This window comes from Cornus florida, unplaced genomic scaffold (assembly GCF_030987335.1).
Source record: "Cornus florida cultivar Cherokee Brave unplaced genomic scaffold, ASM3098733v1 CherokeeBrave_3.0.0_Hap2_Chr06, whole genome shotgun sequence".
NCBI classification, from domain to species: Eukaryota; Viridiplantae; Streptophyta; class Magnoliopsida; order Cornales; family Cornaceae; genus Cornus; species Cornus florida.
The window spans coordinates 84453830-84475487 of NW_026775576.1; the positions used below are offsets into that span (position 1 = coordinate 84453830).

Genomic DNA, 21658 nt, shown 5'->3' on the forward strand with positions numbered 1-21658 from the left:
AAGATAAAATACCCACTAACTTACTAAAGAAAAATAAAATAAAATAAAAAATTTTAAAGGTGAAATTACTGAAAAGGACAAATAAAAAAGCTTTGAATTCCATTATAAGCAAATGTTGAACCTCCTCAAACAAACCCTTTCTTCGCACCCACTTGACCCCTGGACTCCCTGTGACCCATACCTGGCTCTTCCCTCCCTAGGTTGTGTTCGGGCCATGAGGTATGCCCCATGTTTTTATGTAATTATTATTATTTTCTTCTATACGCATATCCACACTTATTGAAAAAAATAAAAAAAATTTAACGTCAAATTATATTATTATAATAAAATCAAAGCAAACAAATTTAAAAATAGTTTAAAATAAAATCATACTAACTAGTCAAATATGAAGATTTAATTTGATTAGTTTCGGTAAGAGAATGGAAAGTTTGGCCGAATCATATGATATACTTTAAATGAATCTTAATTTGTTAAATACATGAATTATTAGAATAAAATAAAATAAAAAAATGAAATAACGTTCCTGCACGTTTAAATTACTGATATCCATACTTGTATAGATAAAATAAATTAAAAAATGATGCATTATTAGACTGTATGTGCCTATACACTGCATACTTTGACATTATAACGTTCCTGCACGTTTAAATTACTGTGAGATTGTTGTTCAACTGACTTTAATAACATAATAAAAAAATTAAATAATATATTTAAAGTCCCAAAACTATTCATAATTTCTCTTCCATAAACAAATTGCTCCCAAAACTATTCATAATTTCTCTTGCATAAACAAATTGCTCAATTTATTAGAATGATAATAAGATGCTTCATTTTCATTTGATTTTGAACTACTCAACTGATGGACGTTTGATTCTTATTTTGAATTGATATTTTTAATATGACAATGATAAATTAATGGTGAATGTTTACGTTAATGTAATTAATGGTAATAGGACATATAATTCATTACAAGAATTGTTTGGGGTGGCTGGTATTAATACAATTCATATGGGGTCGCTCTATATACGAAAGGAATGGCAATGTCTCCTTCTTACCCTAGTTACAAAGCGTAAAAAAAGCATCTAGATGATCGGTTATCACATTCGTATATAGTACTTTCAGTTCACACCTCATATACTAAAATTTTCCCATTTACAACCTTTCACGCCATGGCTTAAAGCTATGGACACTAATTTTCACCTTTTATAGACTTTCACCTCTACCACGGACTATTAAAATATGGACTATTAAAATACATTAAGATGGTTGGTCAATGAACTCTTTCTAGAATTCTTTACTAAAGCATCCTAGATATTTAAATTATTTACAAACTCTCTTGTATTCTAGAATTCTTCAATCTCACACAAGTAATACATAATTTTGGATGAACACAAAATCTAGCAAGTGCTTGTTATTTGCTTGAATGGTTGCATGGCACATTATCGGTGACATTCTATATCGCTTAGGGGAGAGGTTTGTTGAGACTTGTATGTTTGAAACCATGTAGACATTCACCATCGTGAGCATTGAGAGGAATGTGTGTTAGCTGTACAGTGCTGGACACGTAAGACATTTTTCAACCCGATCTTAATTAGGATTGGACTTGGATTGAGTTGCCCTCAGTCCAAGCCCAACCCAAACCTGTATTCCAATATTATTTATATATATATTTTTCTTAAATAATTTAAATTGTGATCACCTTTTGCTTTTTAACTTCTTTGGTTTAAATCTTAGTTTATAGCATGTTAATAATCAATTTCCTAGGAAATGTATTGGAAATTTTTAGAAATTTACATTAAGCATTTAAAATTTTTTGTGCTTCTGATACAAAACTAACTCATGATCACACAAAAATTTTATTCTAAGCCTGGTTACATGACTTTCTAACTCGAAATATCAAGTCAAGTTGTAAACTCGAATTTAAAAGTTTAAGAATGAATTGGACTCTCATTGAGTAGTGTTAGAGGTCGGGTTAGGATTAAAAATTTCATATGTCAAGTTGGGCCTGAGTTGTACCTTCAACCCACCAAACCTGCCTGAGTTGTAGCCCTAGGTTGGTTATTCTCCAATGACCATTACATTTTACCATTCATTTCGCCGTACATGAAAGAGTTGAAACGAGGGGGGGACTTGGGTGGTGGGTCTAACCTGAACAATTCAATTTTCGCCTAAAAATTATATGGTGGTGGACAAGGTATTTGAGATCATGGAATGTGATTGTGTTTAAACTTTAGATACCAAATTTATTTTGGATGGAAGATTTTACTAACGCATGAAACTCGAGGACCGAAATATAAGGACAGTGTTTCTCTTATATTTAAAAGGTTATACGTATTTATGCAAACTAAAGTTAAAATTAAATATTTATACTATCATCAACTGGATTCATTGGGTATTCATCCAACTTTGACACGCTTAGTTCAAAGTTTTGAAGTAAAAAAGATAAAATAATAAAATTTTAGCTAAGGAAAAATAATAATAAATAAAATAAGATTTTTAGTTATATATTTTAACATTTTATTTTATTTTTGGTTATAAAAATTTAGGATGACCTGACAAATCCGAAAAACTCATGCAATAAGGTGCGGGCAACATTTATTGTATGTCATATCACATTTGACATAACAAAATTAATTTGGACGGTTTTGGATAGAGATTTTAGATAATGGACAAGGCACTAGTACTGCAGTGGGGCTCTAAATGCATAGACATTTCATGACCATCCTGTGGCTCTATGCAAGCACAAGTATATACGTGTTCCAAAGCATTTCAAGTCCCAACCACCAACACAGTGATTCACACAAATCATAACCATATGTATTTGGGACTTTTTCAAGACATTAGTGACCACAAAGGTCACCCACAACATTGAACCCTTAGACAGGTCATTTTGCGTTTAGGCTCGAGTAGGAGCGGATTTACATATTTTCTGGTTCATGATCGGATCCTATCGATTCGGATTGTGACATGAACATTGATTTATTGTGATGTTAACGTTATATGTCATAAACTTTGTATGGAGCAGAGTCCATATGGCAGGTGACGGATGTTACGGATGTTGGGGGCTCGCGGGACCACCGGCTGCCATTGTGACACGGACGAGACGCATGTGGGCCGGTGGCTGCCTCTTGGGTGGCCTTGGAGTGTTGCCTGAGCCACAGGATGTCCATGTGACACGCTCTGTTCTTCACCTCACCATGCATATATATATATATATGTATGTATGTATGTAGCTACATGAATTTATAGTAGTTGGCCATCTGCATATCTATCTCTTTGGGATTAACATGTCTCTGTCACACGATAAACATCAAGCAAAGTTGTCCACAACAATTGCGTAGAGAAGTGAACAATTTAAAAATTAAGTGTAGAGCTCTGTTGTTAAGCCATAAATGAGCTAGAATAATTGAATTTTAATGGTGGTTGGTGATGTAACTACCATACTCAATTGTATAATATAATGGATTATTAAACTGTAACAATAGTTAATATTTCATGTTGACCATTATAGTACAACCCTTATTTAATATCATACCTTTAGCTTATTGGGAATAAAAAATTACTAACTCCTTTTTTAATATTTTGGCAGAGTATAGAAACTTTGATATAATATATTTTGTTTTTGTTTTTTTGTTTTTAACCCCTTTCCAATGATGATTGTTAATGATGTTTAAAGACTTTTTAAAAAAAATATGTCAATTTTATTCTTGCGTGTCGGATTGTGTTGACCGGGACGATGTAATGATTGTAATCCCATGCCATTTAATAATTTCATAAGACACCCATAATAAGACTCACTTCCATTTGGAATCTTCTCACCTGTATCCTAGTGTCCTCACACATGAAACAATATTCTCTCACATTTGACTCTCCCAGCTTTTACTACCAAATTCCATTTTTACTGGAAGGAAAGAGCAAGCAAAAGATTGGCATGTTTAAAATGAGGTGACTTTGGAATCAAATTTCAGCTTATTATGCTGTTGAAAGTTGTATAAAAGCATGGCAACATTTAGCTTTATTTAAGAGGTTGGGATCCAAAGATTGACATTGGTTTTGTTATGAAAAATTGAAATACTAAGGATTTTAATAAAAAGGAGAAGTGAAGTGGTGGGAGAAGGATATGGTGCTCAGAATAAGCATTCTTTTTTATAACCCTAATTGTGATTAGGTGGGATCAGGTACCCCTAATCAGAATTTTCAAGGCACCCCTTTTCTCCTCTACTTGATTATAAAGTTTCATCCCCATATGTCATGTCTCTCAATTATAAAGAAACAAAAAGGCATCCAACACATAACTCGCTTTCATTTGGAATCTTCCCATCTGCTTCGTAGTGTCCTTTGCCACACACAAGCACTTCATGAACCTCCCAAGCCCACATAACATGAACCATTCTATCTCATCTCTCTATCCTTCTTTTTACCATCTTTGATCTTGGTTCTTGAGGAAGGAAGGATTACAAGTGCATGGAAATCCCCAAATTCAGGTAACTAATTAATCCATAGCTCAAACATTAGTCCACCCCTCTCCTGCCTTATCATACACATATAAATATAAATATATATATATATATATATATATATATATATATATATATATATATTGTTGCCCTTATCTAGTTGGAATCATCTGAAAGACTTTATATTATAGCTCAAAAGATCACCCATCTCCTCCTTTAGTTTGAAACAGATCAAAGGGAGTCAAAAAGAGAAGCAGCACAAGCCTACACCTCTATGCTGTCCTTCTATTTTTATCCAACACTGAAAGACATTACCATAGCATAAAAAGATCACCCATCTCCTCCTTTATTTGAAAAACAGAAACCAAAAGAGGAAAGCGGAAGACCACACCTCTTTACTCTTCCTTCTAGCTATTCCCTCCCTTAACTATCAAAACCCCACAAGTCTAATCTTCAAATTCCACTACCAACCTTGGAAAGTCATCCTATATCAAAACAGGGGGCAATAAACAACAGAAGGATTTGTGGGTATATGAGTGAGATGAATTCTCTACTTTCCATCTCGTTTGTGGTCCGATTTGTGGTTGAATTGCTTTGGAACAACGAAATCTCAAGCTTGTATGCATAATCATTATCAGAAGAGAGATCAGAGGCTTTTGTTGTTTTATATCCTAGTGATCTTTGTTGTTTGTGAAGGAGTGAATTACTCCAAGCTATGGTTAATCTTCATCACAGTCCACACCGCCTACTCCTTGAGAGAGAACCAAGCCCACCGCCTACAAATGGAAGCAGACCGCGCAGCTCTTTCGCCAATGAAGCAAATTTCGACACCAACATGGTCATCATCCTAGCAGCCTTGCTCTGTGCACTGATATGTGCACTTGGGATAAACTCAATTGTGCGTTGCGCCTTGAGATGTAGCCATAGGTTGGCTTTTGAGACAAGGGACGAGGCAGCAGCGCGCCTAGCTGCAACAGGACTGAAGAAGAGCGCGCTGAGACAGATTCCAGTGGCTGTTTATGGTGCAGGAATTAGTATTCCCGCGACAGATTGTCCAATATGTCTTGGTGAATTTATGGAGGGTGAGAAGGTCAGAGTCCTACCAAAGTGTCACCATGGTTTTCATATGAGGTGTATAGATATATGGTTGGCTTCACATTCGTCGTGTCCAACTTGCCGGCAGTCATTGCTTGAGCAACCAGCAGCATGTTCTGATGCAGCAGATTTGGAAGCTGGATCGAGGCAACCTGGAAATGCATCAGGACGACATGGTGATGCCCCAGGGTCTGGTGAAGAGGTGGGTTAATCTCAGTTTGAACATATTCACTTTAAAGAGAGGAAAAAAAAGAGAGGATGTTCTTTTAGATTTATTTTTCAAATTTTTTGAGTTTTCAGTTTGTTTATGAAATCAAGCATGGACAATTATATAATAGCTTATTCAATGCAAAACCAATGGATGTTTCTACTGCAATAAAGTATGCTTAGTAGAAAAGAGTCCGTAAATCATTTATTTAGAAATGTATATCAAACACATATCCACTTTTTTTCTGGTTGAGTATTCAATTCCTTTTTGAGTTATTATGTTGGGAAAGTTGGTCACCAATTTTCCTAGAACCAAAAACAAAGTAGGTTCAGTTTTAATCTTTAGGAAATAGGATGGACCTTTTGCAACAGTGAGCAGACTAATTTACTTTTACTATGAGTTTTTTTTCCTGGTTAATGCATCCTAAAGAAATAGAATGATTTTTTGAATCCAAGCCTTCCCGGTTTAGGTCCTTCCATGGGCATCTTTTATAGTACGAAGTGCATTATCAGAGTTATAATAGGGGCTTCCATATAGCTGTCTTGTTGGAAGTTCAGTTCCAAAGGTTCTGATTCCATGAATTAGCTGCAGATGAATGTGTAAGGAAGCAAAACAGCTCTAGTCATTGCAATTTAGAAGTCCCATCTCCGACCCATATGGGGCCTTCGACTGAGAATCCACCAAGCTGCAGTGCACTAGAGTCATATCAGGTCATGCTGATACCATAGCAACTCTCGTTACTTGCATCCACAATATTCTCTAATGGGAATCACTTTGCTAACTTTCACAAAGATCATAGTTTTCATTTATGAAGTTGTGGCCCGAAGATCGCGTTGAGATCTGATTTAGACTTGGAAAATGGGTTTTTTTGACCTGTTTTTCTCTTGGGGATCGTGGACTCGGTTTTAGGACTCTGTTATAACCTAGTTGTAAAGGGGTTTAGGGTTTGGAGTGTGGTATGAGAGGACACTAAAAGACGCAGTTTAGAGAATGAGAGAGTTTGGGGGCTAAAACTTGTAATCTCACCTAACCACATATGTGTGGTTTTTTCTTTGATTTGTTCTTAGTTTGTGGCATTCGTAGTAACATCATTTTTCTTTTCCCTTCCTAAAGAGGAATAATGTTTGGTTTGTGTTTTTTTTTTTTCGGTGATTATTCTAGTTTTGGACATGAACCCAAAAAATTTCAGTCCTTTTCTTTGTTTCAAGTGAATCATAGGAGCTTGTTTATTTGTAGATTAAAAAGAAAAGTAGAAGCAAAAGATGATAGTAACAGAAACATTTGTCAATCACTTCATTTGGCATTGGAAGAGTAATAATCTATAGTTCCACTTTTCTGCCCCCTGTGATTTGATGGGCATGTGGATTAGAAGCATATAGGACACAAGGAATCTATCTTATTGTGCTCATAGAATGGAATCTCAAACCCTCTTTTTCCCTCTTCTTTTCTCTCTCTTTTACCATTGTGGCTTGCCAGGCCCACACTTATAGAAAATTTATTCATTCATTCACTACCTGCAATTCATGGACTATGTGAAGAGGACTGTGTGTTGTGTGTGATTGGGACCTATTGCAAAGCATCATTCATAATTGGACCACGGGCTTCGTACCTCAGGCTGGTTGATATCTATCTTTCAGATTTTCTTCGATTGGAAAAGATTGTCCAAAAGAATTTTAAGTGAGCAACTGATCAACGTTGATGATGACTTGTCACAAGGAAGTCATCTTTTGATCTCTATTCACAATATGCCCACTAAAAAATGTTATTGTGCCACTATGGTTACATCTTGCAAGGACACATCTAAGTACCATTATGGTACAGGATTTGACACAAATGCACTTGTTCAAAGGTTGAAACCTAGGTATTGTTTCAAGCTTGGTCTTTGGTGATTAGTTGGTGACTTTAGTGTCAATAACTTGGCTAGTTGAGTACTGTATTGGTAGTATATAACCGCAAAATCTGAATTTTGAAGCTTTCACTGATGTGGGTATGTTTGGCCCTTGAATGGTCTCTCAAGGTGGTTGCTGAAATTTTTATTAGAAAGTGAACAGATCTCACTTTTAGGGGTGTGTGTGTTGTGTATGTGTGTTTAACCATCCTTGGCATATTCAATTTATAGGCACTTGTTCCATTCCATGCTGAGAAGTGATTGAGAGAGGGTAGGCAAGAGGGTTCACTGTATTTTATTGCTAGGGCAATAGAACTCTTGAGACAAACTTTCAATGGGGCTCACAAACCATGACAAACATTAAAGCCCAGACTTGGATTACAAGTGTTATTACATTCACTTAGATAACTCAGCAGAGAGGGTGTTTGCCACGGATGAGATGGTTGTAGGAGACACTCCCCTGGTTCCACCAAGGTACCATTTCTGGATCATCTCTACGACGTTCCCATTCTCCACTTTGATCTTCGACTCTTCTTTCCCCTCACTCGTGAAGCCAATCTGTGAACAGTCGGTGAAAAAAATTCTAGTATTAGCGCACACAATTAGCTCGAAGCACTAGTAGCTAAAACATCTAACAGTGCATAATTTACGTTCCTCTAATTGAACCGTGCTTGAAAACAAGCTAAATATCAATGGAAATTTAACTATCATTTTGTGAAATGTACTTCAGTTAGCTAAATTATTTTAGATCTTGCTAATTAGTAGTTACCTCTGCGGTGGCAGAGCCTGCAGGGAAACTAAATGTTATGACGGAGTCTTTCTTGAAGTATTTGGACTGGAAGAACTCGACAACTAGCTCCAGGGCTGCTTCCTCCTCGTCTTCATATTTATCAACAGCTGCCAACCGGTCCCTCACAGCGCTCTCTAGCTGCACGCCGTACTGTGAGCCTTTGATCTCCTTGATCACCACAATTCTCACAAGCTTCTCCACTGGGGCTGCACATTTGCATTTAAACAAGTACAACAACAAAAATATTACTAAAATTTAACAGAACCATATGGTAAAATTTGTATCAAAACAACTTATGCTGATAAATTTATACATGATGACACCAAACAACAATAGAAACCTTGCTTAAGGGAAACTATAATTCGATTAAAGTGGTAGAAGCTCGTGCTGCTAGCTGTGAAGATGCGACAAGAACCACACGGTGCAATGAATGTTTATAAAATGTGAAAAGCCTTAAAGTTCCCATTTGGATTGAGTATTTGAAGTGAATAGATTGAGGTTCAATTATTTCATGAGCAAAATTTGAGTTTAGATTTAAGTTTTATTTAACAATGGATTGACTTGAGAAACCTATATGTATGGACTTCAAATACATGTTGGTACTGCAAGAATTGCAAGAAGATGTCCTGCATTATTGCATATCTCCAACAGACATTCTCATGGGCTTCCGAATCCAATTTTAGTAGCCAAACCCTAATTCAAACTCAAATCTATTCATTTCAAATCCACTGATTTATCCAAATGTAGCATAAGATTTTTTTATGATCAATCTTGTTCCAATAGAGATATTGTTACAACAAACGCCCCTACTAAGGTTAGGGCCCTAACCCTAGTATACAGTATACAATATTCTCTAACAGCCCCGAACAAAAAACACGACAGAAAGTAAACAAGTAGCACACAAAATACAAAAGATATATATGATTCGACCTCACATAAAGCAAAAATCAGGCTACAACTTCACGCACTTTATCAAACGCGTAATGATAGTTCTTTCCCAAGAAATAGATGCATAGTTTTGAATTTAGAAGAAATAAAATGCTTATACCAGAAATAAGAGCCTCAAAGAAGTCATCATCTTCAGCTAGCTCAGCTCCTGTTTTACCCTTCCATTTCTGTAAATGTCCCACAACCTCAGGATCCAAGTAAACTCCAATTGCTGTGAACTTAATTTGGAGAAAGTGTATCTCAATGTCTGTAATTCCTGTTATGCCCCCAGCCACCCAATTCATTCATTAGTCAACAACACCACATACAACATTAAATCATCCCAAAATTCACACTACCAATAATCTACTCCCCATTACAAATTAGATAGGAAAAACAGAATTGTCTTATAGACAATAAGTAATTTACTCATCTAGTATGTGTGTGTGTGTATATATATATATAAGTGAATCAATTTTGGCTACCACTTATTGAATTAGACCATATAAATATGTCATGCATGTAAAATGGCTTACCATGACCCAATATTGGCAATGGCTTGGTTACTGTGACCTGTGGAGGGAAAGGAATCTCATCCACCATTACCACTTCAGTTCCCACTGCACAACATGGACAAAAAAGCAAAAGGGTCCGTTTGGTTATGCGAAAACTAACAGTGAAAAAGTAAAAGTGAAAAAAAATGAAACGATGAGAAGGAAGATTAATTTTTTAGCATGTATTTTGTTATCATGAAAAAATTTCTTCTAAACAAACAAAGCCAAAGCGTATGCAATAAGTGTGTGATATTAAAAAAATTATTATACAAGATATTTAGTTGTTTTCTCAAATTAAAGTGACTTCTAAATTGTTCTATACCAACATGGAAGCAACAAAAATAACACTAACGCTATCCTGTATTAACTATATGTTGTGTTAAATTCTCATCCATAAACAATCAGAAAGGAAAATCAAATTTTTAGCATGCATTTTGTTATCATAAAAAATTTTCTTCTAAACAAACAAAGCGAAGCGAATGCAATAAGTGTGTGATATTAAAAAAATTATTATACAAGATATTTAGTTATTTTCTCAGTTTTTCCAAATGAAAGTGTCTTCTAAATTGTTCTATAAAGCAACAAAAACAACACTGCTATCCTGTATTAACTATATATTGTGTTAAATTCTCATCCTTAAACAATCAGAAACGATTTAGAACATAAATCTATATATCTATACATATATACACACAGAGAGAAAGTGAGCTTACTATTAAAATTGACGGAGAGTTAATCTTGGGGCAGACCGCGGGGACAAAGAAATAGAGAGAGTTGAGGAATGAGAAAGTGGGGGCGTATTTCTCACTCTATATGATGAGGAGGGTGTGTATTATTTTAGCTACCACTCAATGAGTCTTTCAGTCTTGGCATGGGAGGGTTGGTAGAGAAAGTTGTGATATGTCACATTTCTTCCAACTGTCTTGCTGAGTTCCCACTTCCAATTATAGCCCTTGATAATCCCTGGAATTTCATATTTGCCCTTATAGTTCTACTCATAAATTTTCAGTTTCATCACACCAAGATGACATTTCCAGATGACATTTCCTTATTTCTCGCTTAGATGTTTCAAAATTTTCCTTTTAGGTTATGTTTGGTTTGATAAAAATTAATAGTGAAAAAAATAAAATAAATAAAAAGAAAATAAATTATTTATCGTATACTTGTTTAAGATAATATTTTTCAAAAAATAATAAAAAATTATTATTTTATAGTTTAATAACATGAAAGGTATTATTGTAAGTTTATAAAAAAAATTCAAGAAATCAAAATTTTATTGTGTTTTTGTGGAGATGATTTTAAGAGAAAGTTAGGTGATTATGAAAAATAATTTTCTTTCAAAATTTTACTTTTTGTCCTAACCAAATTTCTAAAATGTTTTAAAAAAAATAATTTCTTTTATTTTTTTGTAATTTTTATCTAACAAACAGAGCCTTAAGATGTCTTACGTTTCTCATAGTGTAAGTAGAATCTCCGCATAAAAAGTAATTGATTAATGTTTTGATTCTTTTTAACCGATTATCAATGTTACAAAAATATTTTGGAAATTAATAATGAAATGAAATTAATATGTCATTCTGCAATTAGTTTGATTAGTGGCTAATTAGTTGCACACGAGGTAGGTTGTGTAACCACCACACGTTTTACCTACCCTTTATTATGTTTCTTGGATTGACACGTACCTACCCATTACCCATATGTTATATCTACTTCTATTACACAGTAGGTAGACATGAATACATGATTGATTTAAATCAGATATTATCGTGATAAAGTTTGCTACGGGTCCTTGGGTTGACATAAATCTTACAATTAATTGGAAATTATGTTTGAAATAAAAGCTAACAATCTAACACTTTTTTTTTTTTTTTTGACAAGCTAACACCAATGTCACCATGTGTTCTTTATAATTTTCATAAACTCACTTTAATATGGACCAATTATATTATGAATTTATGACATTTTTTTTTTTTTTTTTTTATCCTAATAATTAGAAAAACAGCCATACGGCATCTACAAAAAGCGCCATAAATGGCCGTACAAAGACAAACAAATCGTGAAGTAATAGAATAAAACGAAAGAACGGACTCCAGATTTGCTGAGAAATAACGCACCAGCGGAAACCACCAAGGGAGAAAAGCAGCAACGGGAGTAACTCACAGGTCAGGCCATCGTTAAGGTAATTGCTCCAACGATACATCCACAAGGCGCTACTGACGGGGAAGAAACCCCCCAAACCCCGCACAAGAGGCAAGAACAACAAAACCCACACAGAGGCGAGAACAAAAAAACCTAACATAGATCGGAGATCTAGTTGGAAAACAAAAGGCAGATCTACCCTGTCAAGCCAGAAACAAGCCTAACAAGAGCAGATCTGACAAAACAACAACAAAACGGCGTAAAAAACTCACCCACCGAGCGACTATGTACAACATGCAGAGTTTATTACGCGGTGGGAGGCGAGGATCGGCACCTCCCCACCCTATGGGAGGGGTGGGGAACAAAACAGGGGAAGAACGAAGGGGGCGGCTGGGGTTAGAGAGAGGCAAGAGAAAAGTTGTAGCGAAAGAAAGTTTTTTCCTATGTTTATGACATCATGAGGGTACTTTTCACTATGTTTGAGAGAAATGTGTCTGTGTGTGTGTGTGTATTCAACTTATCTATGAACCTGATACTCAAAAGGGTTAAGTGCAAAAAAACCCCCTCTACTATCGATATAGTGCAAAATGATCCATGTATAGGAAAAAAAAAAATCCTATACTATCAATTTAGTGCAAATAGGTCCCTCTGTAGTATAAAATGACGATAATACCCTCACTTCAGTTGAATAAATTAATAACTATAAATTTAAGCCATGTAAAATGACCCTTTTATCCCAACCACCACCTAAACCTAATTTCCCTCAACCCAAACATAGTCTTATGCCCATATGTCACTGTTCATCTTTTTCAACGCGCATAATGTCACAGCCCAAACAGGCAAACGCCCAACCCATCTACAGAAGCTATTAACAAACCTCCATTAACTTCTTTCTTTCATCTCTATGCCAAATGGTTCTAGTACTGCTGCCAACAAGACGAGGTTGCCAACGGCCTCCCCACCCGACATCGCCTCCACCTCTTCGATTTCATGCTCGACCATGTAGAATTAACCTCCACCGCCGCCCTTAGCCGCGATCTCGATCCCTCAGTCTTCAAATCAATACCCATATTAGAATCAATCCCAAATCATTCAAAGATGGATTGGAATGTGGTTTCAATCCCATTCCACTTGCCCTCTCTGTTTCAAAGCAAGTAGGGGAGTTGACGGCGGTACTCCGCCTGTTTCTTCTCACTTACTCCCTTCGATTGCTCCGCCTTTTCTTAAAATATCCGCGAAGTCCTCGCCACCAAAACCGGTTTCGTTAGAAGGATGCGAGGTTGGAGAGAGAAGGTAAGGGGCCAGAGAACTGGTTTCGTTGGAGAAATATAGTTTTGAGGTGAGAGAGCCGGTTGAGATCGGAGGGTAATAATTCATAGTAGAGATATTTGGAGGAGAGGTTGATGTTAGAGACTCGGCCGGAGGAGTCGCAGGAGACTCCGGTCCACTTGCAGTGGTTGGAGCTGGACGGCGTTGGGGAGATGGTTTCTTGCCCCAATCCTAGAGCCATCATTAAGACATTACAGAGATAAGAGAGAAAAAGAGCCAACAACGCAAAAATTAAACGTGATCAAAACCACATTTTGATAGCAGAATAAGGTCCACAAAACCAAGACGAACACGATGTTAAGAATAAAAGCCACAGACGACGTTACATACGCCTACACGCTCCACCTGAAATTCAGCACGTAGATTTTACGCGTTGTCATGCGCCCCACGTGTCTTCTCCGGTGAAAATTTGATTTCGGCAAAATTTCTAGCGAGAATCCGGTCACATCTCCGGTGAGCCGAGTCGTTCAGCCAGTACCAGCCGAGCCAAGCCATATAAGGGGGTTATATGCACTTATGAATGGGGAAAAATAGGAATTAAAAGGGTAAAATAGGGTTTTCATATTTAGTTTTTGTCAAAAAGTAGTCAAATGAGCTTATTTGCACCTTTTATGAATTTTATGGACTAAACATGCACATTTTCAAAAAGTATGGACTAGTTTTGCACAAACACTATATATCAAGGGGGGTTTTTTGCACTTTACCCTACTCAAAATGGTTTAAGAAAAAAAAAAAAAAAAAGGATAAATTTGTAATTTAGATGACTGAGTAATGGTGGGTCCTCCGTTTCTGGAGGAATAATGGTAATACTAGAAAATAAAAGTGAGATTGAAAGAAAATGGAGTTGAGGGAAGAAAAATATATTTTTTAGGATTCATTTATTTAGCATAAAAAATTTTCAAGAAAATTATAGGAAAGTCTCATTTTATAGTTTGGATAGCAGGAAAGTTAGTAGAAAATATATTGATTAACCCAAATTGTCCATATATATCTTTATTAAATATGATAATTGGTCTAAATAAATTTATATTTAATAAAAATAATTTTAAAAAACAATAAAAGCAATATAAGAATCAAAATAAATAAATAAATAAATTTGTGGAACACCTAGATAGAGATAGAAATTATGATACTATTCTTATCAAAATTATGCATAAATACATTTTATTTTAGAAAGTAAAAAAGGGGATATAATTGAAATTTCTTACGGAGTATATTTTTCTTAAGAAAGCAAAATTTTCTTGTATTTTTTTTAATGAAAAATTAGGTGGTTATGAAAAGTTACTTTCTCACAATTTTTGTTATTTCATGCCATCCAAACTCTTAAAAACAAAAATTCATTTTTTATTCTTTTTTCCTGGCTTAATTGCTTCCCAGAACTAGTTTACAAGTGAAACTCTCACACCATACACACTCTCAGGATCTCTGGAAGAAATTGCTTGCAACACAAATTAACTTTTAATAAACAGATAATAGTCTAATAGAAGACTCGTTTCTCATATATCATTATCGATAACAACATATATTAGTCAATAATTCAATTTATAATCTAATCAACCAAAACATCACTTAATTATTATTCACCCGGGCTCATTTGTGAGCCAAACCTTATACACAACCTGTTCCGAATTCACGGCAAACAATATACCACATTCCATGTCACGACCTAAAAATTCCAATAAAATCCTCGATTTATAATACATCAAAATACACCTAAGATCACAAAAAAAAATTGCCCTCTCTTTTATACAAAATCAATTTCCTCAAATATATAAAAAAATTCTCCAAATAAATAAATAAATCCTGCAACGCCGACTCTTCAGCCTAAGCCCGAATCTAGCAATCCCTGTTCATCTTCAGTACCTGAAACTGGAGGGTGGTGAGACAAAAAGTCCCAGTAGGAAAAACCAAAACAAGAATTTCATGGAGGTTTGATAAAACAGCATCACAAAATATACATATTCATATGAATATATAAACAAAATAAATATGCATTTAATCAAAACATTTAATAAAACCATTTGAAGCAAAACCACTCCAAGCCATTCAAGGTATAGAGAACCCTATACTTAAAAAGAATTTGTCCTCGTTGGATCATCAAGACCTCAAGCATCGGCCTCCTTTCCTCTGCAAACTCTCAGCTCTCACACACTGTCATCTCTTTCAACTCACTCTGTATCTTTTCTCTCTCTAATTTTTTCTTCTGTTTTCCACATACCCATACACATACACCGTCAACTTATAATAGCCTCCACCGACTCAAACCATACAGCCCACCCCTGCTTTCTTTTCATTCATCAAACCCACACCACAAAATAATTAGGCCACGTGAATTAAAAAAAAAAACAAGTCAAAAGAGTCTTGCCCAAGCCAAAGGATTTTGGCCACAAAAGTCTATTCGTGGGTCCTGCAGAACATCACCAACTCTTAGGCGCCCGGGTTTTTGCAAACTGTAATACCCCTAATTTTAAAAGAATAGTTCAGGTATTTATTTAATTGTTTAATTGCGATTTAATTTATTTAATTGAGAATTTGGTGGTTTAATTTATTTATTTAATTGTTTAATTGCATATATTTATTAACTTGTTGTTTAATTTGATTTATTTTATTTTATTTGACTTAATTATATTTTTCGTTAGATGTGTTTTATTAAATTAGGTTTTTAGAGGTCATGTAGGTAGCCGACATAACTAAACATTAACTAGGTTTTCCATGGGCCGAGTTTTCAGTTTAGGGTTTAGTTAAACTAGGGTTTTGGTGTAAACTTATAAATATATGTCTTACGTTCGGTTTAGGGTTTTAGAACCCTATTCACGACATAAAGAGAACAGAGAGAAGCATAGAGGAGTCTGGGAGAGAACAGAGAGGGAAAACCAAAGGATCATCAGAAAAGCTTAGGAGAAGACGTTGAGATTTTTGAACCGAATCTCATAGGTAAGTTTTATACTAACTCTATCTCTTTGGCCTGTGTTCTTTGCATTCCTAATACAGTCCCAGGAAGAGATTAATATAAATGAATTTGGTTGCCCTGTTATTTACTTCAAAGCAGTATGTCTTTCTCTATGTGAATGTTAATTGTTTTTAAACTGTTTTTGCTTGTTGTTATTCTATCATCCGTAATTCTTGTTCCAATCGAATTTAATTAGTGACTAATGAATTTAATTAACTCTGGATCACCCTAGGATTTAGTTTAATCAGTTAAAGCATAATTAAAAGCGTTAGAGGCTATAACGGAGAGGAACGAAAACCATGAAGCTCACCGGAGACGAAACAAGCAATCAGAGAGAGGGGGGGAAAAAGAGGCGGCTCCATGGAAACATGGAGCCAGCTCAAAGAAGTTTGGAGGCGGCTCCTTCAACGGTTTTCAGTTTTTTGCCTTTTCAGTGATGGTTTTCGCTACGGGTTTCAGAATTTGGGGTTTCCAGATGTTATTAGGAGCAATGCAGGGATGTTCCAGTAGCATCTAAGTCCTATTAAAAATTCTGAGGTTGTGATAATACATAATAAATTACAAAGAAATCGGTAGTTTTAAACCGTTATAGTTTCAAGTGAACTTGTGGACTGTTTTGGAAGCAGAAGATTTTAAGTGCATAACCCTATGAGTTGCAATTTTATCTGGGAATGGGAATATTGTTTAATCATGTTTCTGTAATTTAAATTAAGCATATTAGATTACAGAATGATTATAATCAGAATAAGTGACAGTAAGTCACTTTTAAGGAAGTTTACATGGTTGAAATTTTGCAGACGATTCAACTTGTTTAATTCTAAATTAGCAATTGAATTAGGGGTTTTATGTTTAAATCATGTAACAATGGTATGAGTTTAAACATGTCAGTTTATATAAATTCTGTTATCATATAATCAGAAATTAGTTGATGTTTAAAAAGAGTTCTTTATATCAACTTATTGGATGTTGTGGAGTAGGTATCAATAAGCATGTTAATTCTGTTATTATTATTATGCTTGTTGTGAGTTACATGATGGTTATATTTATTCTCTGCATTTAAAACTTGTTAGAGAATCAGGTACTGGATGTATTGAACAAGCATGCTAGTTAAACATTCTTGTTATGCTTATGATTGGATATGTTGATAATGATATGTTATGTTATTATATATATATTATCAATACTGAATGGATGGCTTGTATGCACCGATATGGGACGGTGACATATTAGGGGGATTAGCTCAAAAGAATGCTAAGTCCTACCTATTCTGGATTAAAGGATGGATTAACTACAAAAGTTAAGTCCTACCTGTGTTTTGTGTCAGATCACTAAATAGTTGAGTGGCACTTTGGTTTGAAATGGAATTTAAATATATTTTTATGGTGCCACGATATGAGCCTGAGTCTCAGAGTCGTTCGCTAGGGAGCGTATATGCATTGGGATGCATAGCTGGCTATGATGGTTGGATGTGTACCCTGCTAGGTCTAGGTAGTCATGCCCACCTTGAGTGCGTTTTGCATGGTGCCTACTAGTCAGGTTGAAACGGGCCTGTAGTGTAATTATATATATATATATATATATATATATATATATATATATATATATATATATATATATATACGGACTATTAGTTATTGTTAGATTGGTTAGGATGTACATGCGTATCGGGTCTCTGCTTGGGTAGTAGTAGTATAGAACTTGCTAGTAGGCCTGACCCACTTATTATTTTTCAGGTGATGGGCGTTTCCAGTCTAGGGATTGTTCGGGCTGAGCAGAGACGATCTTCCATTCTACCGACGATGTAGGACTTTATTTCTTTATGTTAGATTTGGATTTTATCTTCAGTTATTTAATTACCTTCAGTTTGGGATTGTTATTAGGGGTCCACTAGAGATGGATTCCCGAGTTGTAAAATTATTGAAGGATTCTTTCTAAGAAGGTTTTGGATAATTGGATTTCAAGTATTTTAATTTCGAGGATTATGTTTAGTATTCCTTTTAGCTTTAAAACTTTTATTTATTATATTCATTTTGTATTCTGTGTTCGGTTAAATATTAATTGGTTGGTATCCCTTGGATCTGTGCTCGGACTTGATCACCCGTAGCTCTAGAATCGAGGGGTATCATAGTTGGTATTTGAGCACTCCAGGTTCAAGTGTCTCTAGGATTCTATCATTTAAGACTTCCGCGTAGCGTTATCTCTTGATTAGAGCTTAAGTTTAGGATTCGTTGAATTCCTTTACGGTTCGTTTAGAAAGTACTAATGTCAAGTTTATTCTGAAATTTCAGAATGTTTGGCACTAGGAAGAGGATGAGGGCCGCGATGAAAACAAAGAAAGGCCCAAGGCCGAGAAAGGTTACTCTGGTGATTCCCCTGCGAAGGCCGACCAAGAAGACAGAATTGGAAACCAAGGAATTTGTTCCCATAGGTGTTGCTGCAGAGTACAAGTCAAGGAAGATTTCTAGTGTGCGAGATTGGCCACCATACTGTGGACTAAACACAACTTCGGTGGTGCTCGAAGCTGAGTCAAGTGGAGAAGAAGACCCCGAAGAAGATCAGGTTGGAGGAGATACCGTTACATCCAAGATGGAGGGCGCCGGAGTTCAAGGATGACAGCTCTTTTAAGAGTACTTATAATTACTAGCAGTGGAGGAGGTATTAGTAGTAATGTAGTACGGATTTAATCACGTACACTAGGATGATGTTAAAGAATACTTTACGATTATTCGTTTGACAGTTTATGGTTTGGAAAAGTTCTTAATAAAGTGAACTAGCGGTTTTGGTTATCTTCATTGTGTTTTGTGATAGCATTTTTGTGGTATATTCACATAAGGTTTATGATGGTATTGTTGGATTTATACACATATGGTTTTATTAGATTATATTGGGATGTGTATTGTTGTGATATTAAGTGGCGATCACAGTGGAGTGATTGGTTTTGCTCAGGCAAACAAATAATTGCGTGTGGTATATTATGTTGAGACAGGACGATTACCAAGGAGTTTATAAATGAACTTGTGTAAGTTGATATGGTAGGTTTGTTTGGAAGGAGGAATTCCCAGGATAGAACAATAATCTAAAATGGGACGATTGTGGAATATTTCGAGTTACCTTATGTGTTTTGCTCTACGGAGTATTTGGAAACAGGGACTTTCGTGGATTGGTTGGTGACATACATATGCAATAGACCTCAGGATATTTTTACCCCGTTGGGCAATACTGTCATTTCTCATGAGAGTGATGGGCCTGTGACATTAGATTTTGGTAGACTCGGACTTCTAGCCAATCTTTTTGTTCTGGACATGCACATTCATGAAGTAATACTTGGGATGGATTGGTTATCACTGCCATGCTCAAGTTATTTGTTTTGGATGGGTCTATTGTGGTTGCCATACCTAGTTAGAATGTTTACGTCGTTGCTATGCCATGTTTTAACTGGGACACTAGTATCTATTTGTTTCGGATAGAGTAGGAAACGGAGGGGGGGAGTACTATATCATTGGATAGCATACCAGTGGTACAGGACTTCCCGGATGTATTTCAGGAGATTTCAGGGTTGCCGACTAGTCGTGAGATTGACCTTATTATAGTCTTAGCTCCGGGCACTACGCCTATTGCTGAGGCACCCTATAGGATGGCACCCGTGGAGATGCCTGAACTGAGGGATCAGATTTAGCAGCTACTCAACCAGGGTTTTATTCGCCGTAGTACCTCACCCTGGGGAGCACCGGTCTTGGTTGTGAAGAAGAAGGATGGTTCGCTTCGACTGTATATAAATTACCGGGAGTTGAACAAGGTTACTATTTGTAACATATATTCTTTGCCCAGGATTTATGACTTGTTTGATTAATGAAAGGGAGCTACCTATTTCTATAAGATTGATCTGCAGTCTGGACGTCATCAACTTCGAGTTCGGGAGTAAGATGTTCCGAGGACAGCGTTCCTTACTAGATATGGACCTTATGAGTTTCGGGTGATGCCGTTCGGGTTGACTAAAGCACCAGCAGTCTTTATTGATTTAATGAATAGAGTCTTCAGGGCTTACTTGGATCAATTTGTCATTTTCTTCATAGATGACATTTTAATTTACTCGAGGTCAGAGGATGATTATGCAAGACATCTTCGGATAATCTTGCAGACGCTTCGTGAACACCAGTTATATGCCAAGTTCGAGAAATGTGAATTTTTGCAGCAGGAGGTGAAATTTCTGGGTCACGTGGTGTCAGAAAAGGGAATAGCAGTAGATCCAGCCAAGGTTTTAGCCGAGGTTGGGTGGGGACAGCCTACTTCACCTACCTAGATTCGGAGTTTTCCTCGGTTTGGCGGGATATTATCAGAGGTTCATCCAGGGGTTCTCTAAGATAGCTGGACCACTCACGCACCTTACTAAAAAGGGTGTATAGTTCGTGTGGGATGAACACTGTCAGCGAGCTTTTGATGAGCTGAAGACTAAGTTGACTTCTGCACCGGTTTTTTCTACCCCACAGAGTGGGATAGAGTATCTTGTATACACAGATGCTTCGTTGCAGGGTCTTGGAGGTGTTTTGCTGTAGAAAGAGCGACCGATTTCGTATGGATCTTAGAAGTTTCAGCCGCATGAGCTTAATTATCCAACGCATGATTTGGAGTTGGTAGCAGTGGTTTTTGCCTTACGCATTTAGAGGCATTGTCTGTTGGGTGAGTCCTCAGGTTGTTTAGCGATCACAAGGACCATTTGGTGGTACCTTTTACTAATGATTTGAGGAGGGATGTGATGACTGAGACTCACCACTCTGAGTTCTTTGTTCATTCAGGAGGCGACAAGATGTATCAGGTTATGAAGCGGCAATTTTGGGGGACAGGTATGAAGAGGGATATTGCTCTTTTTGTCTCACGATGTAATACTTGTCAGATGGTTAAGATTGATCATCAGAGGCCGCCAGGAACTCTACAGACACTGCCGATACCAGAGTGGAAATGGGATACCGCAGTTGGCGAGACTTTACATTTCAGAGATTGTAAAGCTGCATGGCATTCCATTGTCTATTATATTGGACAGGGATTCGAGCTTTGTGTCAAGACTTTGGAAGAGTTTTCAGCAGACTTTGGGCACAGATTTACACCTTAGTACTGTTTATCATCCTCAGACGGATGGACAGACTGAGCGGGTAAATCAGATCATGGAGGATATGCTCCGATCGTGTGTTCTTGGTTTCAAGGGCCACGGGAAGGATTACTTATCACTGGTGAAGTTTGCTTATAACAATAGTTTTCAGAAGACTATTGGGATGGCACCATTTGAGGTGTTATACAGCCGACCGTGTCGATTGCCTATTTGTTAG

General features: G+C 36.3%; 2 protein-coding genes across 2 annotated transcripts; one reads left to right on the plus strand and one right to left on the minus strand.

The window, feature by feature from the left end:
* The first annotated feature begins 4255 nt into the window (after nt 1-4255).
* Nucleotides 4256-8033, plus strand: LOC132312474 (RING-H2 finger protein ATL74-like). The gene is made up of 2 exons (XM_059810855.1): nt 4256-5754; nt 6352-8033. Exons 1-2 carry the CDS (start codon nt 5173-5175, stop codon nt 6361-6363), a joined length of 594 nt encoding a protein of 197 aa, XP_059666838.1. The 5' UTR covers nt 4256-5172; the 3' UTR covers nt 6364-8033.
* LOC132312473 (chalcone isomerase-like protein 2) lies at nt 7910-10790 on the minus strand. Its single transcript, XM_059810854.1, has 5 exons — nt 10633-10790; nt 9902-9985; nt 9487-9642; nt 8418-8644; nt 7910-8206 (listed from the first exon to the last, which is right to left on the minus strand). Coding segments are annotated over exons 1-5 (630 nt in total). The 5' UTR covers nt 10634-10790; the 3' UTR covers nt 7910-8044.
* Nucleotides 10791-21658: the final 10868 nt, after the last annotated feature.